The 27,716-nt window shown below is 34.7% G+C and overlaps 2 protein-coding genes and 1 long non-coding RNA gene across 4 annotated transcripts; 2 read left to right on the top strand and 1 right to left on the bottom strand.

Moving 5' to 3' along the window:
* Positions 1–570: 570 nt before the first annotated feature.
* LOC143583323 (uncharacterized) lies at positions 571–7,006 on the bottom strand. The gene is made up of 6 exons (XM_077065662.1): positions 6,927–7,006; positions 3,754–3,818; positions 3,445–3,689; positions 1,492–1,563; positions 1,347–1,409; positions 571–625 (listed from the first exon to the last, which is right to left on the bottom strand). The coding sequence occupies exons 1-6, from the start codon at positions 7,004–7,006 to the stop codon at positions 581–583; spliced, it is 570 nt and encodes a 189-aa protein (XP_076921777.1). The 3' UTR covers positions 571–580.
* A 1,344-nt stretch (positions 7,007–8,350) lies between these two features.
* Positions 8,351–9,167, top strand: LOC143583313 (uncharacterized). Its single transcript, XR_013144144.1, has 3 exons — positions 8,351–8,438; positions 8,542–8,631; positions 8,906–9,167. It is a non-coding gene; the product is annotated as an uncharacterized LOC143583313 (long non-coding RNA).
* An 11,869-nt stretch (positions 9,168–21,036) lies between these two features.
* LOC143583312 (protein XRI1-like) lies at positions 21,037–23,748 on the top strand. 2 transcript variants are annotated; one of them, XM_077065649.1, is made up of 10 exons: positions 21,037–21,151; positions 21,244–21,284; positions 21,762–21,808; positions 21,911–22,036; positions 22,104–22,252; positions 22,356–22,419; positions 22,501–22,618; positions 22,700–22,740; positions 22,820–22,903; positions 23,398–23,748. In XM_077065649.1, exons 2-10 carry the CDS (start codon positions 21,262–21,264, stop codon positions 23,670–23,672), a joined length of 927 nt encoding a protein of 308 aa, XP_076921764.1. In that variant the 5' UTR covers positions 21,037–21,151; positions 21,244–21,261; the 3' UTR covers positions 23,673–23,748. The 2 variants fall into 2 exon arrangements, with proteins under 2 accessions (XP_076921764.1, XP_076921765.1); XM_077065650.1 differs by having other exon boundaries at positions 21,038–21,284.
* Positions 23,749–27,716: the final 3,968 nt, after the last annotated feature.

Below are 27,716 nucleotides of genomic sequence, written 5' to 3'. Positions count from 1 at the left end.
ATTGGTTATATTAATAATAAGCCAAAATCGGGTGTTTGGGTTTGTTTTGGGTGCAACTGTTACCATATTACACAATGCTAATGCACTCTATATGTGTACTTTGTAACAGAAGAAACAAGTCCAACTAGGTGTATAAAGAGTCCTAAGTAACTATTATTGATTATGACTAATTCAATTGCTTAATCGCCAACGGCGATACGCTGAGCTAGAAAACTTGTTCGGTGGAATGTCACATGATCTTGTTAACCATTACAAGTCGTCTATAGCTAAAATTATTTGGATAAGACAGACTGAAGACTGCACCATTCTAATTCAAGCAAATCATTTTCAATAAAGTTGGACATTCTTCATAAACAATATATGAAGGGGAACAATAACTTCCCTTTTTTTATATTTTCTCATACACAAATTATCAAGGCACAAACCTACTGTAGGTTAATCTAGAAAATTAACTTTATATCATAGAACACACCAAATACATTGTCATTGCACAGTTCTAATCCTACTAATGCGACTTCATAAATACGCCTAAAAACCTACCCGCGAAAGAGGCCCATACCAGTTCAGTAGAAACACAAGCTCATGCTTTAGATTCCATTGCCAAAAGGATCTTCTTTCTAGGCCCCTGCACAAATAAGGTCATCAACGAGTAAGAAAAGAGGAAACCTAACAGCATCATATGTATTCGGTTTGATAAAATTATAACTAGTTTGACAACACGTTGTTGAATAATTTGCACCTTCTAAATGATATAAATCATATTACACACTACACAGAATGAGTGGGTAATGGTTGAGCTGGAATGGGTCACTTTTGAGTTGAAATGGGTAGCTTTCTATCATGGGTAAATATAGGTCAGGTCGGGCCAATTGTAAAAGAAACATGATAAATAACTTATATATATTATGATTAGAATAAAAAATGCATTTACATCCGTAATCTAGATCGTTGTATAAAACAATTTGAAACATGTATTATAAAATAGACCATAGAAGACTGTCCTTTTCGCTATTATTTTTTATTTAATCACAAGTCGGTTTAGAGTTTAGTTAAAATGATATTGAATAGAATGTTCAAAAGTTGCCCAAAGTGTTTTAACTTTTAAAAATGCATAACACATCCTTAAAACGTTTTTGAAAGAGAAAGTGTTTTGCTTTTTGTGTAATCAAGTATAATGATTAACTAAATGTAAAATTTCAAATAATAAAAATTTGTTTACAGATCATCCAGCCAGACCTAGTCTCCTATTAGGTATCATAGATTATCCCATAATAATTAATTATGCAAGTAAACACCAACAATGTTTAATTGTTAATAAAAAGTCAATAACAGAAAAACAAACTTACCATTGGGATTCCTATAGCTTTTAGATCTTCATCAGTCATATGTAGAAGTGCAGTCATATCAACCTAAAAGAATGTATAAAACCTCATTACAAGTTCTAAAAGTCAAGGTATGGAATGAGAATGAAGGAGTGTTCTAGAATCATACTTCCTCTGCTTGAAATGTAATTGAATACTTTTCAAGACCGAGTGACTGTAAAAAGGTGTCCACTGTTTCAACCTGCACGAGAGATATATTGGTAAGGAAAATAGCATCGTTATAGTAAAAACTGGAAAGAATAACAAAAAGATCTTTTTAAAGAAACCAAGATAAGGCTAAAAGTAGAAATGGCCAGTAAAATGAAAAATTTAGTTAAAAGGAATAGGGGTAAAACCGGGAGTTCTGTTTTCATGTTTAGGTTGTTAAGGAGAAGTGTTAGTAGGTGTTTTATGGTATTTCAAGCGTTTCTAGTTAGTCTGCTAGTGAATGTAAGTAGCTGACTTTAAATTCAACTATTTTTTTCATATGATGCCATTTAACATATAATTTGATTTTTCTTTAATAACTTGTAACATTTAACTTTTTTAAAAATATCCAAATGTGCAGTTTTATTCAAAAAGGGGTTTGCAGCCTCTTTATCCCGTGGGATAGAGAAAATGTTTGCCCTCATCCCACCCTCCCCGGACCCTAACAATAGCTATGCTAACGCTTGTATTTTATTTAGTTCACTTTATAAATTATCTTAGATTTTTTTATTCAACTTTTTAGTATACTTGAGTATTAACTATTTGATTTTTTTAACTAGAGACTAATAAAAGGTAAATGGTTTAGTGTTGCTTTTTATGATTTTCTCTGATGTATATATAATCTAGTTTAGTTCAAAATTTTAAATCTTGTTATTATAAAAGGTTTTGTCTTTTTTGTACTGGATAGCTGATCTAATTGCTATAGGTAACATTGCAGCTTAATTAAAGCCACGATGTCATACCATTGTTATTCTGCTAGGTTGACACTCAGACGTCAAAACCTGCAATTGTGCTCAGACATTCTTCTAGCTAAAGGTGACAAATTGGGCAAGCTGAGAACATGTCAAAATGGGTAATTTTTTGGATAGGTTTCATTAGATTGATTTTTGAAAAGAGTTTGCGTGTTAAATATGATTACAAAACAAGTTCCTTAAGTCATTCTTTGTTTTCAATTTCTATTTTCAGATTTTACTATAATGATGGTTTTATTCTTAGAAATATATCTCTCATGCAGGCTGAAACAGCAGGCACCTTCTTACAGAATTACAGTCACTGGGTCCAGTAACTAGGTCTTAAAACAGTGACCATAAGGTGAGATATATTGCTAATAAAAAAAATCCATTGAGTACAGTCTAGAAGTAAAAACTGAAAACTTGATTTACAAAAAAAAAAAAGGAATGATCGACCAGAATCAGGACTTAATCCGCTTGCAAGAAGCCAACATCCTTAAAGAAATCAAGATTTAGGCCAAATGCAGAAGGGTCAATTTACACATTTACTTACAAATGGGTTGAATTTTGTGATGTAACTATATCTAACAGGTCAAGCTTGTAAAATGAAAAATTAGCTAAAAAGAAAAGGGGAAAAATAGGCCAAATTTAACACATAACTTATTTGCATAGTCAATCCCACCCGAGCTATCCAAATACCCATTTTGACATGTTCCTTACCCAACCAATTTGCCACCTTTAGCTGAAAGAATATCTTAACCCAACTGACGGTTTTGACTTCTGAGTATCAACCTTGCAGTACAGCACTGACATTACCTCATGGCTTTAATTAAGTTGCAGTACTACTATTACCATATAAAAACAATCCAATCATGGATTATGTGCATATAAAGCTTAAAGTGGAAAAGGATTGGTGACAGTATACCGAATATTAACAATATAAGGAATAACGCCATTCAGCTTATCAAACCTTAAAAATATTATTGAGATGATATAACTTGTCGGATCAAATGAATCAAAAGTCACAAAGTGTAATAATAAAGCCTTCTAAATCTGTTTATTAAAGCATTGCAATACTATTGAGATAATATAACTTGTATAATCATATCCCATTTTTGTAAAATGAAAAATAGCCAGTAACATACCTTTTTTTTCTTGGAAACAGTGCTAGCAACTTTTTTAGTCTCTGAACGGGTTTCAGCTATAACACTTCTAATAACAGGTTTACTGCTTTCTGGTATTGCTTTCGGCTTTGCAGGAGCAGTTACTGTTGACTGTGAATAAGCTATACCCGAAAGCTTTTCACGAAGATCTCTTACACCTGCAGTTACCCGTTGATTGCTCTTTTTTTGAAGCTTTAAGCGAAGGTCACGGTCACCAACTCTGCGATCTAAAAAAACTAATAACAATAATAGCAAAGTAAGACGTGAGAAATCAAATTCATAGTTTCATACTTGATACTTGTGGATCAGCTCGTTCATAAAGATCATGCTCCCATTTGTCATCATCTTGCCTCTGCCTGAAGCAACAAAACAACTAGTTCAAGTAAGGTTTCAATAATGTATCAATTTGATGTGATTAATTATTTTTTCTAAATTTCAAGGTTTTTTTGAAACAGTTAGTTAAGAAAGACTAAGAAAACGTCCCTACAAGATGCTTGAATTTGAAAAAAACAAGAAATGCCAAAAGCGATAGGTCTAAAACCGAAGCACAGAGCACACAGATTATCATACACAAGGTGCAAGAATTTTATATAATTCTCTCTCTCTCTCTCTACATATGCATATACATATATATATGTATATATATATATATATCATAGGTTCTTAGCATCACCTACCCAACATTTAGCTATAAATAAGCTTTATATAGAGTTCACTATATAATTACCTACATGTAAAACCTAGAAAGCATGTTGTATAACATACTGAAGCATACATGTACAAAGCACGTGTGCCTCAGCTGTGCTTTTTGGACGTTGGTCGCCTTGTGTAGGCAAAAGGGACAAGGCCATCACTTTACACTTCGGTGCGCTCATAGCGTGCTTTTTAAAACCAAGACAGGATGAGAAAAGTGTATTGGCAAGTACAAGTTATGAAATACTGTTAAATCCCTAATTATTTTCTAAAGAATCAGTAACATGCAGTTAATAACAAAAAAAAGCCCTAACTGCGACCAAAACTCAGTCTCTCTCAATAATTTGAACCAAGCAACCTTCAAGTAACAAATAAAGCTACTGTATTTGTAATTAACAAGCAAAAGTAAATAAATTGTAAATAAAAGGCGCGTGAATTAACATAAGGATGAAGAATTGAAGAAGAAACCTTTTGCGGGTAAGTAGTTGTGTAGGGCGGACGGAAGTATGATGTAGGTTGAGACGGTCTTTGACAGAACTCTTGACACGATCAGCATACATTTTTTCTATATAATAATAAGAATAAGCAGATGGATAAAAGAAACCCTAACCCTAAAGCCCCCTTTTATAGAATGTTAATTTGAAAGAAAGATGATGATAAGCTGATTGATTGAATTCGAGGGAGGGAGGGACATCCAATTAATTGCAATTGATTGATAATAATAATAATTATTATTATTATTTATTTAAATACATTTGGGCTCCGGTGCGAATCGGGTTGCCCCGTCCATTGTTTATTTATTGGTTTTGATTTTTTCTTCTAACACACGTGTTTTGTAAAATACTTGTGAATTAGTGGAAAAAACAAACATGGTTAACGAAAAATACTAAAATAGCATGATTTTGGAAACACCAGGTATTGATTTGCAAGAAATTTAAAAAAAAAAAACTACTAAAATTACGTATTTAATCAAACCTTAGGTATGAAAACGACACTTGATTAAATAATGAATATAATCCATGCTATGTTATAACCCATTTGACAAAATGGTTTTGAGTTTTGACCTATGAATAGCTAGAATGAATGAGATGAGAGATCAGGAATTAGGTGAAATGTGGGTTTGACACCTAAGCTTCAACATTTTCTTTTATTAGTATTATATAAGATAAGACAAGATGAACATTTGATTCATATTGAGAAAGAAATTTATTGATTTTTTCTTCCAACATTAAGCAGACAACGCATAAACACTTCTCTGATTCTCCCTCTCCAGATCTCGGGTAGTTCAGTGGTTTCCCTCCACATCTCCGGTAGTCGCAGCCCTTCGATTATAAGGTTTACCTTTCTACATCTTCGACAGTTCGGCCTCCTCGCAGTTGCACCGTCGCCAACGGTATTAACAGGTTTGTATCTTATCGTGTATACCTGGTATTAACATGTTCGTGTTCGGGTTTGGGATGCAGTTACATGATAAATTTTTATATCGTGTACGTGTATACATGTTTCGTGTACGGGGTATACACGATATGCCAGCCCTATACGTGACACTCATGAGACCCTTGGAAGTTGGACCACCTCACCACCCCCAGTCACTTGTTTGTAACAGGGTGTAAGTGACCACCCTCACGTTAATCATTTCCCTCTCGTGCAATCAACCTTTTTTTTTCTTAATTTATTTTTATCTTCTTTTTTTTTGGTTTTTAAAATTTATAAATTAATTGAATGGCATATGACATGGGTTCAGTGGTGGGGTTCAATGATGGAGAAAAGCTAAGGTAATGAATGGTGAAAAATGAGAAAAATGATGCATAACACTTGGCCTAAGTTGTAAATGCGAGATATTTATAAAATGTGTCAATATGTTGGTACGTGGTGTTGTTAATGGCACGATCACCTGCCCTTTTTAAACATTTAATGTTGTGTTTGAGCGTTTAACATTGATGCTACGGATGTATGTTCATAGACATATGTTACAATGTACATCAAGAAGTCTAGTCCGTCTAGATGAATATAAACATGGGAAAACATCAAGACATTACCAAATGCCCGTATATACAAGTTTAAACATTTGAAGGCATGGTTGTATGGATATGTAAAGGAGCCCAACATATGAAACTTTGAATAAGGACTGGAGGTTACCCATCAGCTTACATAACTACCAAATGGAGGACCTAAGCCATTGAAACCACCAAGTCGAGTGACTAACGAAGCAAGGGTAAAAAATTTTCTAATTGTGATGAATTAAAATCTATGGCCGACTTCATAATACGAGATATGGATATCAAATAGTTTCATTAGAGGCAGTGGCAGTTGTTCACGAGTCGAGCCAGGGTGGTTCCAAGCTTGAGCTTGAAATTAAACAAGGCAGCTTAGCTAGGCTTGAGCTCGATTTTGAAGTTAAGCGAGCCTCAGATCGAGCCTGAGCTTGAAATTAAACGAGGCAGCTTAGCTAGGCTTGAGCTTGATTTTGAAGTTAAACGAGCCTTAGATCGAGCCATGGCCCGAGCCGAGCTTAGATCGAGCCAACATGTAGATGCGATGACATTGATGACACCGCTGGGTGATGGTGTTTTTGATGAGTTAGGACTAAAACGTCAAAATCAGTATGAATATCAATGGCAGTTCCAAACGCTTTTAAAGAAAAAATAAAAATCAAATGCAACCATTGATAGGGGCTTCAACTTTCAACCGCTGCTGGACAATGCCAATAAAGATGAAAGGATAATTGTGTTTACAACTACTGCATTCGAAACTTGTACAGTACAAACAACCTCTGCTTCTCATCACGCCTATATAAATTCCTCTTGGCTTCAGTTAAAGCCCTGAGAATTTGCAAAGCAGAACAAGACATGCCGCGAACAGTAAACCTGTTTTGCCCGTCGTCATCAACGGCGGCTCAGCTGGTGGCAGACGACGATCAGAGACTCGACCTCGGGTCTATAGCCCGGGCATTCGGGTTGGATCCTAACACGGTTAAGCTAAACGGCCACTTCATTAGCAGAGGAGTTGATCTTATTGCTTCCTCTGTCACATGGAACTCGTTGATTTCGTTTTTCACGTCACGTGGACTTTCCACCGGAACTGGTGGGTCTAACGCTCTTGTTGTCGACGGCAAGTTATCCAAACCCGTTTCTAAAAGTAAGCCCTCGAATAAGCCAAGCCCAAGCTTATTAGGCTCGAGCTCGGCTTGTTTTGACTTACGAAAGCTAGTATTATTTGTTACTTAGTTTATATACTTTTTAAATTACCTTTATATATATTTTGAGAAAACTTTAACGATACTAAGCAGTCAAAATAGGTAAAATTTAAAAATACATGAGTCTAAATGAGCTTCTTGTACAAGGCTCAGGCTCCATAACCAAATCCGGTTCTAAAAATAAGTCCCTGCTTCTCTCGTATGAGCCGAGTTGAGCCGGAGGTTAATTTATTTGCGTTTTAAATTGTTTTTTATAAAAAGTCTAAGCTCGACTTGAGCTCGTGTAGTAGCTTAAATGAGCCAAAGAGCTCGGATGTAAGCTTAAAAATATACAAGGCTCAGTATCGATGAGCCTGACAAGCTTCATATAGGCCTGATCAGGCTCAATAACTAAACAGACTTTATTTGAGGCTCGGCTCGAGCTCAAAAAGGCTAGGCTTGTTTCTAGCTTTTTATCGATCCTAGCTCAAGTATCTCCCGAGCGGCTTGGCTTGTTTGCACCCTTACTTGATTCTTGGTTGTGTTTGCTAGATTATGTCGATTTAAGTTGAATAAGTAGATGTTTGACATGGAAAAGTCAAAGTTATATGCATCATATTGAATAGGAGCCAGTGAGGATAAGTATTGCTTTCATGAGCAAAACAATAACATACATTATGCTTAACAATAATGATGAAGTTGTTAGGGCTGTAGAATTGAATGAACACAAACGGGCTGTTTGTATAACATAACGGGTCAAATAAACATATTTTCTTGTTCATGTTTGTTTATGTTTGTTAGTTAATATTCTAATCAAATATAAACAGATGTAAATGTTTATAGAAACAAGATTCATATATAAATCTAACTCTTAATTTGAAGCGGTGAGAGCGAGATTTTGTTCATGTTTGCTCGTTTAATTAATTAAGTGAACAAAAACTTTTGTCCGTGTTCATTCTTTTAGTTAAACCGATATTATTTTGTAATTTTGCAGGGCCAAATGATTCAGTAAATGGGATTACCAGCGTAAGTGATGGGGGGTACAATAACATAAACAGAAAACCGCATTTTGAGGATTCAAACACGAGCAAGAGAACAAAGTTAAAAGGTTTGAGTAACGTCTTTGGTTCATATTTATCTTTTCCATTGTCATTTAATCACATATAAAAGTTAATATTTTGAAGCTAAATAATAAATTATTATCTTTGTAGATGTTGATAAAGGAAGTAATGGTTTCAGTTTAAAGAGAAAGCTAGAAGATGCAGGTTCTTTTGTTAAGAAATTGAAAGTGGATGAACCAGGTGTGTTGTTGATTTCCTAGATTAGTTTTTAGTGTATACACATATTGAGTAACGGGTAATTTTATTTTAGAACGGGTTGGGTTGACCCAGTCATTTTTTCTCCAAAGTTTTAAACTTTGTTACTGGATATAGTTATCCGTGTGATATGTTAAGAGAGGGAACATAACCCGAATTGGTTCATTCACATGTAAATGGATCGAAATTGCCACCTAAAGTTTGAAATAAATGTCAAAGTTTTGGTTTATTTACCGAATTTTTTAATTGTAAGTTTCAGGTTTGGAAACAAAAGAACATACTTGGCTCGAAACCGGTTTCAAACCACGATTCGCATGCAGTTTTCTTGGTGTAAATATGAAGCGGAGGAGAGAGGACGAAACGGTTCTGTCTGTTTCTTGCAAAAAATGCAGATAATATCAAGACTTAAATTGTACTTCAAATACACACTTGTAAGTTCCAATCCATTTGTTTGGCTTTAACTTGTCAATGATTAATGAGTTTCTAATCTCGGTGTATTTTCTTATATCTAAGATAGATTGGACGGCCAGATCGATTTTGAGTTTAGCTTTTAGAGTTTTGTGTTTGATATGTTTCAAATATATTTAGAATTGGTTTAAAAACATGAGACCAAAACATTGGTCCATGAACCTGTGAATTGAGATGTTTGAAGCACAAAATTGTATACAACTAAAAAGGTAGTTAATTAAAGGTTGACAGAATCATATTGATAAGTTGGTAACACACTAACACCCGAAGTCGGACAAGAGCCTGGACTAGGAGGTGAACATGTCAGGGCTGTTTACTAGCCGAGACAGGGCGAGCTTGGGCGTGGCGCGTGGCTTGGTTTTAAAAAATGAAATAAATAAATACCTTTCAAGTTTAGTAGTTTTAAGTTACCTTTCAATACTTCAAAATGTAAAGTAAGCTTATTATAATGTTAATATATTTTTTGAATGGCATTTATAATATTATAGTATTAATAAATAACAAGTGAGACTCGAAATCAAGTTTAAACAAGCCAAACCAAGCCAAACCAAGCCTAGCTAACGAATGAGCTACCCTTGGGCCTTGGCTAGGGTTGAGACTGAATGTAAAATGTAAAACAATTCTAGTATATTCAAGCTAATTTCAAAATGAGTTTTCAGCCAGGAGTTTTTTGAACAGTTCTATATACGTATCAAATAGACGAATACATTGATATGCTTATAGTGACCCAAATCATGGTTGAAATATGTATTATGAGCAAGATGTATGAGATAAAAACTTAAAATTCAAAAAGAGTCGGCTCTGTATGAAGTATATTTGTGAGGTATCACACTCCTTGGTCTGATCTCGATCACGCCTACATCCCGTCACATTTTTGTATTGTTTTTCCAGCGGATAGATTATCACTCCTTACCATCATGGGTGACAAAACCGATCCCAAACCACAAACTCTTCATCCCATATACACTGTCACCAATACCCAAAACAAAGTTCGTATGCTCGATGGTGTTAAAAGTTTCCTACTCTTCATAGGTAAAATTTTCATGCTCCATGCCACCGCATATGATGTGGTTCATCACGTCGACGGTTCGCCAGACCACCGCACGACGACGGTCGATGTGTGCCCATTTGTTTCTTTTTGTTCATTCCATCCCGGTCCAGGGGCCCGGTGAACCATCGATGTGATGAACCACATCATAACAAGTGACATGGAGCGTGAAAAGTTTTATTCATGAAGAGCAGCAAACTTTAGCACCGTCATGCATACAAACTTTGTGTTGGATATTGGTGACTACGTATACGGGATGAAGGGTTTGAGGTTTGGATCAGTTTTGTCGCCCATGACGGGAAGGAACAATAATCGACCGGTCGGGAAAAAAGGGTGAAGGAAGGGATGGACTGGAGGCATGATCAAGATCAGACTAAGGAGAGTGATACCATGTAAGTGAATGATATTCATTTACTAATCTAATGATTCAATGATCTATAAGTAATACAAGTAAATGAGATAATTGAGGAGCTATCTAAGGCAATCCAATCAATCATAACTAATTAATGGTTACAATTGTTAAGTGTAATAGTCTAGGGGGTTTGAGTCAAGTTGGTAAAAGTAGGAGGGGTTAAGCGTAACATTGGTAATATTTTAGCCCCTTGACAAAAAGGAAACAAAAACGATAGCTAATGATTTGAGATTAATCTCCGTTTTCCTGTGAATTCTTCTTATACCAATCTTTAGTTCTTTATCTCTTGATTACCAATTGTATTGTAACAACAATTTATTTGCAAAATACATTTATGCCACTGATATCGCTTCATATTATCGGCTAACATCTTCGAGTCCTAATTGCCTATATTAAATAAGAAATCTTTCTGATTTTAAGGGTTTGTTTGGCAATTAAGTGATGAATTAATAAAAGGCCTGACGTATTAAGAGGTAGCATCTGAATCAATCAACATGTCACAGAAACTTAACTATTAAAAGGTTTCATCAGCCATTAAGAGGTGTAACCAAACACACTCTTTCTCTTATCGATTCAGAGGTAGATTTGGGCTAATATGTGTATTGAATCAATGGGCATTTCCTTTGAATACGCATATCTGTCTATTCTAGACTTAAGCCCACGCCCAATGGCAGCTCCCAAGCCTAGATCCTTAGCAGCCCAGTTAGGAATAGAAATGGCCGAATGGGGCTGATTTGGGCTACCCAGTAAACTTATGAGTACAAAATAAAAACACATTTAGTTAGAGTATTTACAAATTGAGTTGACGTAATTTAACAATTGTTACTGTATTTGCTATGAAACCTATCATACAAGCCAACTAAGGATGTAACTTGTATTATTTGTAAAATTTTAGATAAACAAGACCCCGGTTAAAAAAATGATAGTAAGTTACTCAAAAAAACTTTTGACAAGGTGTCAATTGATCTATATGTCGTGTTCTAAAAAATCAATGTTCTTACTTCTTAGAACCAGACTAGACCAACCCGTCAGATCAAAACATTTGGTTAGTGGAGAGCCTTTGAACCGTCTTTGTTGGGTCGGTCTGGGCGCTTGACCCATCGAGTTGGTCTGGTGCTTCGATCGAATTTCACTATCAATATATATTTCTTTTCAATATCTCACTTCCAAATCGATTATTACTTCAGCATTCATGTTTTATTTTTTAATTTACCACTCTGACCTTTACCATTTGAATATTTGATGCATGCCTCTTTGATATGGTTAGTAACCGTTAGTTTTATGTTATTTCATCAAAACTACACCATGTTTAAGTTTTTCATGAGTGTTAAAAGCTACGTATTTTCACTCATTACTCAACCTACTCAAATCCTCTACCTACAAATCTACAATTAACATGTTTATTGACTGGGCCCAATAGAGATGGTAGTACATAGGCCTGCAATTGTTGAAGTTGATTAAGACCAAAAAATGACCGGTCAAAAGTCAAATTTTAAAATAAGATAAATTGTCAACAAAGGACTGAATGATAAAAGAGTCTTTACCTCAGTTTTAATGGTTAAACCAATGCCCAAAATGTATCCAAAAATTCAACTGTAGCATTAAGTGACTCGTGAATCGTATTTTTCTCATGTTTCATCTAGTGTAATTATTTATATTACTATATTATTTTGTATTGTTTTTATTTTATTATTAACCCATGTATTACAATCGATACCAATATATAAAATAGCTCCATATTGTCTTTTAGTTTAGTTTTTTTATTCTATTTTGCATGTGTTTATGACAGTGTTGACGGTCCCTAGGCGGCCGACCCCCTTGTAGGGAGTACTCGGCTTGTACTCAGATATGATAAATATAACATAAAATAATTAATGGATATTATATATATGTTAACACAAACATAATTCACATCAAAATAAGCATAATTCATATGAAAAAAAGAACATAATTAAAAAAAATTATGTTTTGTTGTTATTTTTAAATTTTTACTAGAAAAAAAATATTGGTGGTCGAGTTGAACTTGGAGGCCGAGTAGTCCCGAGTACTCCGACATTTGACTGAGTTGGACCTTGGCGAATAATGATGGCCAAGTTGGAAAAAAACGACAAGGTTGTTGTCCGAGGATCTTGGAATCGCCGATTCCAAGGCCTTAGAATTTGATTTTTAAAATCCATTGTGAATTGATACCACGCCCAGTAACATTTTTACATTTTTACACACTTTTTTTTTTAAATTATTGAAATTACATGTGTGGAAGTCCATTTCTCTTGTAAGTGAAATAATGAAATCACCAACCTTGTTACAAGTTGATATTAATGCTGGTTTTAAGGATATTTATTAGTTTATTTAAAGCAAAAAACAGAATTGGTATCGTACGTGGGCCAAAAATATTTAATGCATACAGCCCATTGTCTGTATAATTAATACGGCCCAAACTGTGTACCTACCAGTATTATCCATATTCATATTACATGACATGTGTAACACGGTCCTCACCAGACACCCAATCAGCATACAACACTTGTGACCAGTTCCAACCAGCTATAACCACGTGACTTATTGCGTACGTGTCATAAATACTATTTCGAAATTTGATAGAAAAAGTTATATTACTAAAGAAAATTTATACGAGGGTGCACTCTTTTTCTTTATTTTTACAATTTAATTAAAGAGATTTTAAGATCAAATGTATTTTATTATTAATATAAAAACAATGAGAATTGATTTGTTATTTTATTAGGTTTGTTTTTATAATTTTTTGTTGTTATTTGCTGATTTCCAATTATGAGATGTTATGTTGATTTACATTTTGTTGTTATTAAGTTTTTTCTTATGAGACATTATAAGTATTTGTTGTTATTATTTTGTTGCTGATTTTGATTCTTTTTTTGATATTATTAGGTTGTTTTCTTTGTTATTATACAACATTACTTATGTAGATTGGTATTGTAGTTGATATTGTATTCTACACTCTCATTTTTTTATTTTCAAAGCCTCTCACGTTCAACAAATTTTTACTTTTATACACACTCACAACAAAATATAATAGATTAAATATGAGTCTCTAAATATAAGGGTGCATTACTACTATATATAAATTAGAACTTTTGTGCCGCAAGTGCCCTATTGGACCACTTGGCGGCATCGTATTAGTCGGTGACTTTTTTTTTGTTTAGTTCAGTTATCATAACCAACGTAAGGGAAATTAACCAAATGTCAATTTCTTTTAGTTCCGATACCATAACGAAGCTGGCGGAAACCGACCAAATTCGAGTAAACTCGTTGCCTCAACGCCTGTGACTGGCAATGATCAGGTTTTACCAACGCGCAAGTTTATCGCTCGACGACCCCCCATTAGCCATTGGTCCACATTCACATTTATTTTTCTTTCCGCTTTGTCTTAACGAGCGTAATTAAAACCGATCGAATTCGTGTCGAGTTACTGCCACAATGCCCGAGACCGATAACACTTGTATTTTACATTGCCTGGGTTTGCCGACCAAATAATCATAGTTTTAAATATTTTGTTTTTTTTATATGTTAATTTAACAAATTAATTTTTTGGGTTTTAACGCTCAAACTTTACCAACAATGTCTATGCTCTAACGAACATAACCGATACAAAATGAATTCGTGTCGATTCATCGTCGTAGCACTCGGGTTTTACCAACACCCGCGTTTCAACGCTTGAGTTTTGTCAGCTGCCAGGCGCAACGCGCCGGATTGAAAAACTAGTTAAGATAAAAGTTGAACTTTGGTGCCGCAACATGGCTATTGGTCCACGTGGCAACACCAAGTTGGTTGATTTAGTTTTTGATTTTTTAAGCAATTTTATTTGAAAGTTTTTTTTTATGATTTAGTACCGAGACGCGAGACCGTTGAATCTGGCCAAACCCGTGTCAGTTTGAGGTGCAACCATGATTTTTAAGTGCATTTCTTTTAGTCTGTTGATTTCAGACAAATTTGCGTCAGCTCATGGCCGCAACACGCGGATTTGTGTTTGTCGCATTTTTTTGTTTTGAATATTTTAAATTTTAATTTTTGTATCTTGGGTGTGAACGAATTTATTTTATGCTTTAGTTTCAGTGTCTTAACCCAAATCAACCGAATTACATTGGTTCACCACTGCAATGTGAAGTTTTTGTTATGTTAATTTGTTGAATTTGAATGTTAAAAAAACTTATTTATGATGTCGTAACCGACACCAATCGAATTGACGTCGGCTTGCAGCCGCACCTTGTGAGTTGATAAACTATACGACTGCCAATTTAAACAACTTGCACGCCAAGTATGTCTACCCAGTTATAATAAATTTAAGAAGCTCAACTACGGGTTCAAACAAAACTGAGCAAAACATGTAAAGAAGGTCCTAGAAATGCTAAGAGTTCTTTACTAGGTGGAGTGGGATCACAATCTAAAAATAGAATTCGATCTGTTGGCTTTGACGAACTTGTCAAGCATGCTATATACTAAGCTCGTTGGTGTTCTACTGTTCTAGTTGTTTCATATGTTTGTTAATTGTGTTATATAGGAAAATTGGATTTTAATAATCCCAACTTTGTGTTATTGGCCGATAATAATTCCAACTTAGTTTATTCTCACCAGTGGTCTCAAAATTAAAAAAGTTGGTTCTCAATGGTCATCCGTTAAAAAAACCCTAACGGCGTTAAGTTTTTTCCGAATTTCAAGCTGATTTTTTAGGCTTTTGAGCGGAAGGAGGATACGAGTCGATTAACGTAAAAATTAGCTCGAAACGATACTTAAACCAACTTAATTTTTGTTAATTTGAAGTTCAAACACCTGATTTGAAGCACTAATCAAGCCATTTGAAGAATCATTTCAAGCTAATTTTTACGTTAATCGACTCGTATTCTCTTTCCGATCAAAAGCCCTAAAAAATCAACTTTGAAATTTGGAAAAAAAACTTAACGCCGTTAGGTTATTTTTAACGGGGGACCATTGAGAGCCAGCTTTTTTAAATTTGGGATCACTAGTAGGAATAAACTAAGTTGAGATTGTTATCGGCCAATAACACAAAGTTGGGATTATGAAAATCCAATTTTCCTGAATATAGACTATTAGGTGAATCTAAATATTTACAATGATGTGACTATAATAAGACTATTAATTACTAACATATTTATTTAAAATAAAGTTATGCTTTTATAGTTTCTAAAATATAATAATTCACATAAATTTAATACTTGATTGCATATATCTATTTGTTTCTACGTTACTATATAACATTTATCAAAAGTTAATGTTACATTTTATTTGTGTTCCGACTATGTTATATCTAACATGTCTCAGCGAGTGATAAAATATATGTTGAAACGTAAATAAAAGTTAAATGGTACTACAACACATGTTTGAATATATATATATATATATATATATACATATATATAGGAGAAGTATAGTTTGAAAATCCTCTTGAGTTGAGAAAATCCGTGAAAACCCTATGTAACATCATTTTTTTTTGTAACAAGTAATATATGTTGTTACATTTAATACAAAACATCGAAAACATAAAAAAAATGTTTTGTTATTTTTTTTATATTTTTTTAGTAATTTTTATATATGTTTTCAGGAGAGAGAAAATGTAAATAAACTTTTACATTTTTTATTAACTTTAATTGTGGACCACATGATTTAATCTTTAATTAAAAACATGTGGTTGAGAATGAGTTTATAAAGTTTTCACAACTCAAGTGGGTTTTTATTCTAACCTAACCCTATATATACATATATAATGTTATATAACAAAATGGTACATTAAATAGAAAACAAAAATAAAGTTTAGGGAGTCGTTTTAACTTTTAAGATAAAAATGTAGCAGAGGTAGCAATGTGATCATTTTCATTTCATCATCGGAAGGAAATCCATTATAGATGAGAAAACCACACCCGAAATGTTAGAAACCTCAATATTTGACTATGTATGTAGTGTTTGAACTCAAGACACCTCTCTTTCTTTCTTTTTTTCTTTTTCTTTTAAATAAATAAGTAAAGTAGTGTAAATGTAAAATTTTAAATAAGTAGTGATAAAAATAAATAAAATGATATTTATGGAAAAGGTACCACCTCTGTTTTTGGGTAGATGCCAGCCCCATGTCTTCCTGTATTACACACTTCACCCCCTTTACTCTTATTTGAACATTCCAAAAATCATATATAGAAAGACGTGTGAATTAACCGCATGATTTCACATCCGGGTTAAATATAAAGTCAAGATTTTGATTAAAAAATTAATAGAACTCTGTGTCTCTGTGTATTATACATGTTAAATATGTATAAAAAATATATATTTCTTAAAAAAGCTGATAAAACATCTCCCCATGCATGTTGACCGCTTAAGGTTTGTCTCAACATGTTTTGTACAACTTGATTCTAAAGATTAAGTGTTTAATGAATCATACATAATGAAGATTAAAGACAATAGAACTAACAAGGTTGATTCATAAATAGTTACATGTTGATTCTACATCAATATTGAAGATGATGGAACTGCAAGACGAATCCATTAAAAATTGATAGCAACTTAATCATACTAAGTTGTGAGGTTTTATAAACTTATTGATAGTTTATAAAAATATATTTACACAAGATTATTTAATTTTTTTTGTTATTATTTTAAATAATCATTCCACTTTGGGAATGCCTTTTATTCAAAACAAACATTGGTGACTTAACCATTATCAAAAAGCTTAGTCAAACTCAAAAGAATGAATGTTTAGAAGCTTTGGACGAAAAAACAAAGTTCGATAACTGAAGAAATACGGCCTAGACAAATTTGGATCCTTCCCTTCGTTTTGACCACTTGATACATAGGGGTCATAGGTGTGGCTAGGACACCAGGAGGCCCAGAGAATATCAAAATGGTTACAAAAGAATTTAGGTTGGACCTCACAAGCGTCACCCAAGTAATTTCCATCACGATAGCATGAGAGCGGGGACCATGAGGATATGCTACTTGGCATCAATCCAACCGTCGATCTATAACCTACAGTGGTGCTACTTGGCATCGTCCAAGGAATACTTGAAGGAGGACCGGACCGTTGTAGTTCTCAACTCCAGGTTCCTCTAGCATGACGCAAACATCATACCTTTAACTTGTATTCATCAACTACTCAAACCATTATATATTATATCTATCTTTATCAACAAGGGCTTTTCATTTGTTATTTCAAAAACTTAGTTTCAAATGATAATTAAATAAAACTTCATCATAACTAAGTAGTAGAAAATTTATTTTCATCATTATTCATTGTTACCTTGTGGAAATTGAACTCTTTGTCAAATTGAAGTGGTTACTTGTATCATAAGCATGCCACAGCAAACCCTAACCCAAGCTATGCAGTCATGCAGATTATAATGAACATTGTTGTCTTTGATTTGTGTTTGATAAACCTTTTTTATGGTTAACATGTAGAACAATATGTCAACTTATCATGAACGTAACATATTTCCAACTTCTTCTTATGAAGGCATCGGAATACCAAATTCGTAAATCTTGAAACATAAGGATCAAAATTTACAACATATACATAACACAAAACAATTCATATAATTTGTTTAAGGGAATTATATTTAAATAATCATAATTATTGACTATTGGCAACTAACAGCCCAACTAACAAAATGTCTGCAGACGAGCTCACCTTTTAATATTTTCTCCCAACGATCTGCGGCTAACAGAATCCGAACGCCAATAGTCAATGGCAAAAAATTTTAGGCCGAAAAAAAAATCTTTTTTGGTCTGAAAATTCAATATTTTGTCCCGAACCTCTTTTTAACCTTTAGATCAGACCTTTAAAAAAACTATATTAAAAACCGAGTTATTGAGTCGATGGACCCTGGTCACATCGTCAGAGTTAGTTGGTGGTGCTCAAGTAGGGGAAAAGTGGGGGGTCAACATGGTGGTTAGCGGTGGTGTTCAAGTGATGGTGAGTAGGTTGGTGGACATGGCGGTGGCGTTTAGGTTGGGTTTTTTGGCGAAAAAGATTGAGTTTTCCAGCAAAAACGTTTTTTTGTTGACTGGAAACTAACGTCTGTCTGATTTTATTAATCGTGGGTTGTTGGGGACAAATATACTAAAAGATGGAACAATCAGTAAACATTTCGTTAGTTGTTAGAGTAATTTGCCAATAGTCAATTAAAATTATTTAACTCCAAATTTTCATTTTTTTAATAAATTGTTATTGTTATTATTATTTAATTTTACTTCAATAAAATACTTAATTTTATTTAACATATGCACATAATAATAATAATAATAATAATAATAATAATAATAATAATCTGATTAAACTAAAAATAACGAGAAACATGTTGCCTTTTGCCCTTTTCTTCAAAAAGTAAAGATTGATCAAACAAAATCAATATTATTATACTTATATTAAAGAAAGATATTTATTAGGCTGAGGGGTGTGGGGGGCGCGAGAGGGGGCGTGAGTGGGGGCGCCATCCAATAATATTGTGACGTGTGGCAGAGAGAGAAACTTGATAAGATGGGTATTGGTAGTGGTGATAGCGCCCCGGGGCATGGTGTGGAGGGGCGCGAGAGGGGGCGCGAGCGGTTTATTTTTTTATTTTTTTATAAATGTATTAAAAAAACGTATTATTAAAAAAACAAGTAATTATTTAAACAAACACACATTAATTAAAAAAACACATTAATATATAAAAAAAATTAAAGTACTAAAAAATTAAAAAAACACATTAATTAAAAAAAATTAAAAAAACACATTAACATTATTCTTATTCTTCGGCTTCGTCTTCTTCGATCAACCTCTTCCGGATACGTTCCTTTTGTTTTTCCATCAGCATTTGGTCGACCGGATTTAGGTGGCTGAAGTCTCTTGCAAGGAAGTCCAAATCTCTCATTCTTTTTTTTTCCTTTTTGTCAACAGAGACCACCTCCAGGGTTTTGTTGAATTTATTGAGGGATTCAACAAGATCGTTGATGTTTACGGCTTCCCCCTCAGCCGGTTTTTTCCCCCTGGCGTCCCTTCCCAATGGCCGCCTCCTCGGCGGTGAAGACGTTTCCTCCCCCGCAACGTTTAGGTCGAATCCAACCCGGCAATCCGACCCGTCCGTTGTGCTGTACGCTCCAGACGAACTAGTTTTAGTCCGTTTCGGCCCTACTTCCGCATCAAGGTCCGGCGCCACCAGCTCAACCCACTTGGCACACCTTCTCAACCTCTCCCACAACTTTACACCGTCCCACGTCTTCACCGCCCCATACCTCCGCAGGCACTCCTGCTTCCACTCTTCGACAGTGAAATTATAGACCGCCAAATCGTCACTGCCACTTGGTCTCATACGACCGGCGTTCCTGTTGAACAGATTAGTAAACAAGCCGACAAATTTTCTAATTTCGGTCCACCGACCCGAAATCATATCGGGATTCCGCTCTGTACTCCCAACGAGCGAATAGAACGTCTCCCTAACCTTTGTCCAAAAGACCTTGCTCTTTTGGTAGTCGGCTGCAAAATTATGTAAATAAATTTGTAAGCCATTTAACTTTTTTATTTAACTTTTTATTTACAATCATTTTTAAAAACGTTAAAACAATTACCGCAACGCCGATCCTCAGAAATGGCTATCCAAGCCCGACACAGGGCTTCCTTCTCATCCGATGACCACGGAGTGATTTTCCGTTTCGCCCTTCCGGTCGAAGCCGAACCCGACCCGTCCGTTGCAAGTTGTTTTTTCCGGTGGACGCGTCTTCTTTGTCCCGCAGCTTCACCTTCTGGTTCCGGTTCTTGTGTCTCCGGAACTACAAAGTTAGTAGACGGTTGCATGTTGGATGGTTGAAAGCCGGATGATTGTTGCGACCCCGAATAAAACATCGGTTGTTCCGGTGCCGACCATAAATCGTCGTAAGGGTAATCTGAATCTAGGTTTGGGTACCAATTTCCAGACATGTTTTTAAAAAAAGGTTTCGAAGATAGGGTGATTTTGGGTTTTGGGTGTGGTGTGTGATATTCGTTTTGGTTGTAGTATGTGAGAATGGTTGTGTTTGATATGTATTGTGATATATGTATTGTGATATATATAGATGATTTTGTTAAAAAAAAAAAAATATTTTTATTCATTATTAAAGCCTTCCAACGGCTCTTTCCCATTTCCCACAGCCACTCACGCGCGCGAGCCTCCTGGCGCCTGCCTCGTTTTCCGCTCTCGCGCCCCTCTCGCGCCCCTCTCGCGCCCCGGTGGTGTGGCTCTCGCGCCCCGGGGCGCTATCGAAGTCCCTCACGCGCCCTGACTAGCGCTCCGCACCCCTCAGCCTTATCCGTTAGAGAAAAAAAAATAAAATAAAATAAAAAAGGGAAAAGTATCATGAAGCCCTCCTCAGCCTTGTGGTGTGTCTCCCATGGAATCCCAATTCACTCTCATAAATAAATAAATAAATAAATAGAGCCCCAAATAATAATTCAAAGCCCACTCACACTACACAAATCACACACACACACACACACACACACACATATTAATATGCTCTGTGTGTGTGCTGCTTGACAATCGGCGGTTTGCACAAATACCCACATCATTTCTGCTCCCATTTCATTTGTATGTTCCGTCAATCCTTCTCTACGGCTACTTCCGATTGAAATCTCTACACACTGTTTGATTTGTGTTTAATTTCTTCCAATTGCTTGCAGATTTGATTACCCACTGTGATGGAGCACGATAAGAACCTCAAGTACGTGCTAATCCTCTCTTATTATTCTTCTATTTGATGTTGATTTAATTCAAATGTATGTCCAGGGTGTTTGATTTGAGGTGGGTCAAGGTCAAATGCATTGGAGAGAGATCTTTTTATTTTTTATTTATTTTTATTTTATTTATTCAAGTCGGCATTATATGAATATCATTAATAGCTGTATTTTGGTCAACTTTTAATTGGTTGGAGTGATTTGCATAATTTAATACATGATTTGCTTGCTAACTGGGTGATTAATTGTGTTTATTGATTATGATTTAAGTCAGATTTAAATTCAGCTTTTTGTTCCCTTAGTTATAGATCCACCACTAATTGTATGGATTGTATGCATTATATAAATCAAGGAATTGATTGCTGTATTATGTCCATAATTAAATACCTTGTAATTCTCTGATTCAAGGTGTTCAATGGTTTGATAATATATTAATATAATGTATCATTTTATCTGAATTGTAGTGAGGAAATGTGGGATTGGAAGGACGAAGATTACGCGTTACAACTAGGTAACACTCGCGATCATTTTTTATACGCTTTTAAAATCATGATATTGTCAGATGTATCTAATAGCACATGATTAATATTGGGGTTTGGTAATTTGTAAACAGATGTATCTAATAGCTTATGGAACGACGTGAGAGACAGCAATGATGATCTTTCTTATGTGTTTGATGAAACAACCACCACCCCTGTGAGGTCTTGTGGGGATTTGGGTTATCAAGTTACCGACAATGGTAATTCTGTAATTTATGTTTTAGTTTGGATATTATTGCTGTTAATCTTACACGATTGATTAAACAGAAAATGTGAACAAGGGAAAGGAGATATGTCGGGAGCCGTCTTCGCAATCAAAGAGAAGACGGATGCTGCAATTTGATGATGAAGGTTTGGATGCAGATGTTCTTCCACTTTGTGATGAGGATTTTTCATCCAACTTTTTGAAGTCTAAGGTTTGTATATGAGGACCACACATTATTATTATTATTATTATTATTATTATTATTTTGTGATATTAGTTTTGCTTGATAAATCTTATTTGGGTATATTGTTTAGGAGAATGTAGACTCGTTGGATGATGCCTTTGCCGACATGGAACAATGGGTGTCTGGATTTGCTGGTCTGGTTCTTGATAATTTCATTGTAGTGATGTAAGAATTTTTATTCAGTTTGAATGTGACTAACAATTTGTGTTTATTAGATGACATGTCTGTATCTGGATCCGGGTATGACGGTTTGGATTTGGACCAATCATCAGAAGGGTGGTTAGCTGATTGCCTAGTAAATGACTCGGGGATGCATTTTAGCCCTGATGATATGTATGTTTGTTTCTTTTGAGTTTATATTATTATTGGCCGGTTTGGCATGTTAACCACATGAGGTCCAATTTTTGAATATAGGAATTTAACTGGGACATCTGATATCCGGATGCATCTTACAGGTACATACATATTTTGATATTAAATAATTCGATAATTTAGTTACTCTCTTAACTATTTTCTGTTTAATTTTTGTTGCAGATTCTGGTGTTTCACAACCCATGAATCAAGGTAATCTGGTTCAAGAACACCGCACTCCTACCCGTAAAAACATCATTTTCAAAGGTTTGTCTCCTCATTCTTGAGCTCAGTTTGTGAGTAGTTTTTCAAGCTCTAGCTTGGCTCGTTTATTGTTTATCATTCTTATATATTATGTTATTTTCATCATATTTTTATATAATAGTAATTGCTATGCAAGTATATGTTTAATTTATTATTTGTATACATTTATAATTATTATTCTTTATATATTCATCATTTATCATTTTTTGTGTATAACATGATATATATATTTTGTTTGGTTATATTTATTAATATTACACACACACACACATTAATAGTAATTGTTGTGTTCGTATATGTTTAATATATTAAATAAAAGTTATATAGATAGCAAGCTTGTTTACGCTCGCAAGGCTAGTTGAGCTCTTTTAAGCTCAGCTCAATTCGAGCTGTTTGCTTATTAGCAACCCAATCTCAGGTAGCTATGTGCAGCTAATGTAGTTCACACCCCTACTTTCTTGCTTAAATCCTAAATAAGTTCCATTACTTGATCTTAGGGAAAAAATCATTCATTCAAACACCAACGAAGGTTACATCATCAGTGGTTCTTCCATTTGCGTTTGTAAAACCGTGTGGTGAAGGTGCAGTTACTCTAAAAGACATAAACCAAAAGATACTGACCCCACCACCATCAAAATCCAAGAAACCTTATGAGGACCCCACGCTGTTATACCCTACATCTGCATTCTCGGGGAAGCCTATTGTTGGTAAAACCAAAATCAGGACCGAAGGCGGGAAAGGCAGCATTACTATCATGAGAACTAAAGGATGACCAGATAAGCGTTTATTATTCTTTCGCGTGTTTGGTACAGGATTAAATTATAAAAAGAAAGAAAGCAGAAAGAAAGGAGTTTGTTTATTGTGGATCACATGTGCAAGAGTTTGTGTATGTTCATGGAGTTCCTTTAGGGTGGTAGATTCCTGTAATCCTGTTTCTATCCCTGGAGTTGAGTTGAGTTGAGTTCACTGGAATCTATTAGGATCTTTTTGTGCAAAAGATCCTTCTACCATTTTTTTTTTCCTTTAGAACATCTTTTGACAATGCTAATTTGGTCAATTAATCTCATTTCAACTTAAATAAATTACAACGGTTTTTTTTGACAATGTTATTGTTATCTGGTTATTGTTTTGTCTAGGAATGGACCCATGTAGCAAATTTTTGTAGTAGTTACTTATATTACATTCGAGTGACACTAGGGTCGGGTCAGTGTGACAAGTTAGTGATTAAAATGACTTTGAATAATCTTTTTTAAAGGTGTATTGAGATGGGAATTTTGTGATTTACTAGAGAATGGGATAAAGTGGCCAAGTGGGAAGGGATTCTTGCTTTGGTTTTTTTGTTGACTGGTGATCAGCTTTAGGCCTTTAGTTAGGGTTAAAAAAGAAAGTGAAGGGGGGTGATTAACTCCATGTGAAGTTCTATACCTACTTTTATGTGCCTTGTGAATTTGAAGTTCATTTTATTTAAGGAAAAAGTTATGGCTACCTTCATTTTCAGACCATGTGATAAAAGTTGGAGACAAGGTTTTATAAATGATTGGTTCTTGTTTTAAAAAGCGCAAATGCGTGCAGGGCGATTAAAAAAAGGCATACGGCCTTGAGGTGGTGCTTCATGTAGATTTGAGTAAAAACTGGTAAAAATAGAGGGTAATCAGGAGATTGATAAAATGACCAAAAGATGAAGTCTATGAATAATTTTCTAGATTAAAAGGCTAATATCTATAATAGATGAGAGATGAATCATTTGGTTCTATATAAGCTTATTTGGTTGAACTTTCAAGTTTCAACACCTCCTCGTGCTTCGGCTTTTAGGACCTAAACGTTTCATAACGTCTCACGCCTTTTAAACCAAGATTTTGGTTAGATTTTAAGAGGGTGATTGAATATATCTTAATATTATTTATATTTCAGTTAAATATTTATTAATAGGTGCTTATTCCTCTAGGCTACTAATTATACTAATGCCATAATTAGAAGTTATAACAGAAACATATGCAACTATTTACAGTGTAAATATATTTGTGCTGAGAAAATGAACATAAGGCCCAAGAAAGATTTAAAACAAAATCAAACAAGCTTCAGCAGTTCAGCATGTCATAATGTTATATCTGCAGACCTAAAATTTGAGTCAAGAAAGAAGCAAGCCCAAGACATTAGCTGTTAGATAAATAGTGATAGTTTGAGGGTCTGATTGTAATAAGTGAATACTAGGAGGGTCAAATATGTTAATTGTAATAGTGAGTCGCTTATAACTACCAGTTTGTTGTTATTGAGAACGAACAGCTATGATTTGACCGAACTTCTTCTCTAATTGTTTCTTTCTCTCAATTGTAGCTAACATTGGTATCAAAGCCTACCGATTCTAGGTAAATTTTGTTCATCAATTCAATCGATTGATTCAATCAATCTTTCTGTTCCGTTTTGTTCTTTGAAATTGTTCATTCTTTCGATCAATTACTGTCCGTTTTTCAATTAAATTCTTTAAATTGGTCATTTGTGTGACTAATTTCTCTTCCAATTTGATCAATTAACCCTAAACCCTAATTGATAAAGTTTCCCCAATTCTGATGACGACTCGAAATCAGACTATGGATCAGAGAGTTCAGGAACATGATTTAGCTCTGATTCGTTTGGAATCGGCTACAACTAAGAATACAGATAACCTTGCTTCCATGAAAGTTCAGATGGAGAATCAAATGAATGAGAGTCTCAAAAGTATTCAAGCTTTGGGCAATAATCAAAACAATAATAACCATCACAATGCAGATGGTGGTATTGGTTCAACAAGCAGTCCACAATATTTTCCTTATCACAACAGCAACAATCGCCTAACCAAGATAGAATTTCCAAGATTTTGTGGTGAAAATTTGGAAGGGTGGCTATGTAGAGTGGAACATTTCTTTGAAATTGATGCAACTCCCGGAAATCTTAAGGTTCGTTATGCTATAGTTCACTTAGATGATACAGCTTTACTTTGGCATCAGTCATTTGTGAAATCTAGGGGTGGTAGTGTTGAAGGGATGCCATGGTCAGAATACAAAGAAGCCATAGTTGCAAGATTTGGTTTAAGTCTTAATCAATATGCAATGGGTACTTTGGCATACTTAAAACAAACTACACAATCTTTTGATGAGTTTTGTAAAAAATTTGATTTGGCATTAACAAGGGTTAATATATGTGATGAGTATGCTGTAAGTTTGTTTCTAAGGGCAATTAAGTCTGAGATTGGGAATCCGGTGTAGTTACTTAGACCAAGAAACTTACCAAAGGCATATATGTTGGCTATGGTTCAAAATGACAATAATATGTCTTCAATACAATCTTCAAAAATTTTTAAACCATCTTATGCATCTTCTTTTCCTAAGATTACTGATTATGGTAATAGAGGTATGGGAGGTATTAACAATTCCTTGTTACCTACACCACTCTTAAAACCTAAACCACTGAATTCTAGAATATTATCCCACAAAGAAATTGAAGAGAAAAGAGCCAAAGGTGAGTGTTTTGGCTGCAATGAGAGGTAACCAACTCATGTTTGTAAAAATAAACAATTATTTTCCATTGAAATAGTGGATATGGAAGATGACTATAATACCTTTGTGGAGCCTATGATTCAAACTGTTCAAGATCCCTGCATCTCTTTAAATGCTATCATGGGAGTACCTTCTTATTCAACAATGAGGGTAGGGTACAAGGGGCTATTGAAACTAAGCCCTTACAAATTCTTATAGATTCAGGTTCTAATCATAATTTTTTGAATCTGGACCTAGCTGTAAAAATGCAATGTCCTATTAAGAAAGTGGCTGAACTCAACATTACTGTAGCAGATGGTAATAAACTTTCTTGCACTCAGTTGTGCGAGAATTTTAAGTGGATGATGCAGGGCAATTGGTTCACTACTGATGTCATGCTCATACCATTAATCAGTTATGATATGGTATTGGGGGTTCAGTGGTTGCAAACCTTGAATGACATCAATTGGAACTTCAAACAGTTAACTATGAAATTTAAGGTGGGTGATCGGTTGTTTGAATTAAAAGGCATTGGATCCAATTTTATGACTTTGTGCTCTGCTAAAAAGATGAATTCTTTATTGGGAAATTCAAGGGAAATAGCCACTGCACAGTTGTTTAGTTTGCAAACTGTGGACACTAACTCATTTCAACATGAGACTGTTGTTAGCAAAGCATCTCCTAATGAAGCCTTGTCTCATTTATTGACAAGGTATGAAGATGTCTTTGCTATTCCTAATTCTCTTCCACCTCATAGAAGTTGTGATCATAAGATCACTCTTAAGGATGAGAATGTCACTATTAATCAGAGAGCCTATAGATATCCTGCCCATCAAAAGAATATTATAGAAAAGTTAACTCAAGAACTTTTAGATGCCGGTACAATTCGAAACAGCCAAAGTGCTTTTGCATCTCCAGTAGTAGTAGTTCTGGTTAAAAAGAAAGATGGCACTTGGAGATTCTATGTTGATTATAGGAAATTAAATGAAGCCACTGTGAAAGATCGGTACCCTATTCCTTTTCCTTTGATTGAGGAGCTATTAGATGAGTTGGGAAATGCTACTGTGTTTTCTAAATTGGATCTCAGGGCCAGTTATCATCAAGTTAGAATGAATGAACAAGACATCCACAAAACAGCCTTTAGAACTCACCAAGTACTGTTTGAGTTTGTAGTTATGCCTTTCGGCTTAACTAATGCACCTGCAACTTTTCAATCTATGATGAATGCCACTTTCAAGTCATTGATGAGGAAGACTACACTAGTATTTTTTGATGATATATTAGTGTATAGTCCCACAATGGAG

Source organism: Bidens hawaiensis, unplaced genomic scaffold (assembly GCF_021521415.1).
Source record: "Bidens hawaiensis isolate Kalapana, Puna unplaced genomic scaffold, B.hawaiensis_p1.1 tig00032359_1, whole genome shotgun sequence".
NCBI lineage: Eukaryota > Viridiplantae > Streptophyta > Magnoliopsida > Asterales > Asteraceae > Bidens > Bidens hawaiensis.
This window is presented reverse-complemented; position numbering and strand designations above follow the sequence as displayed.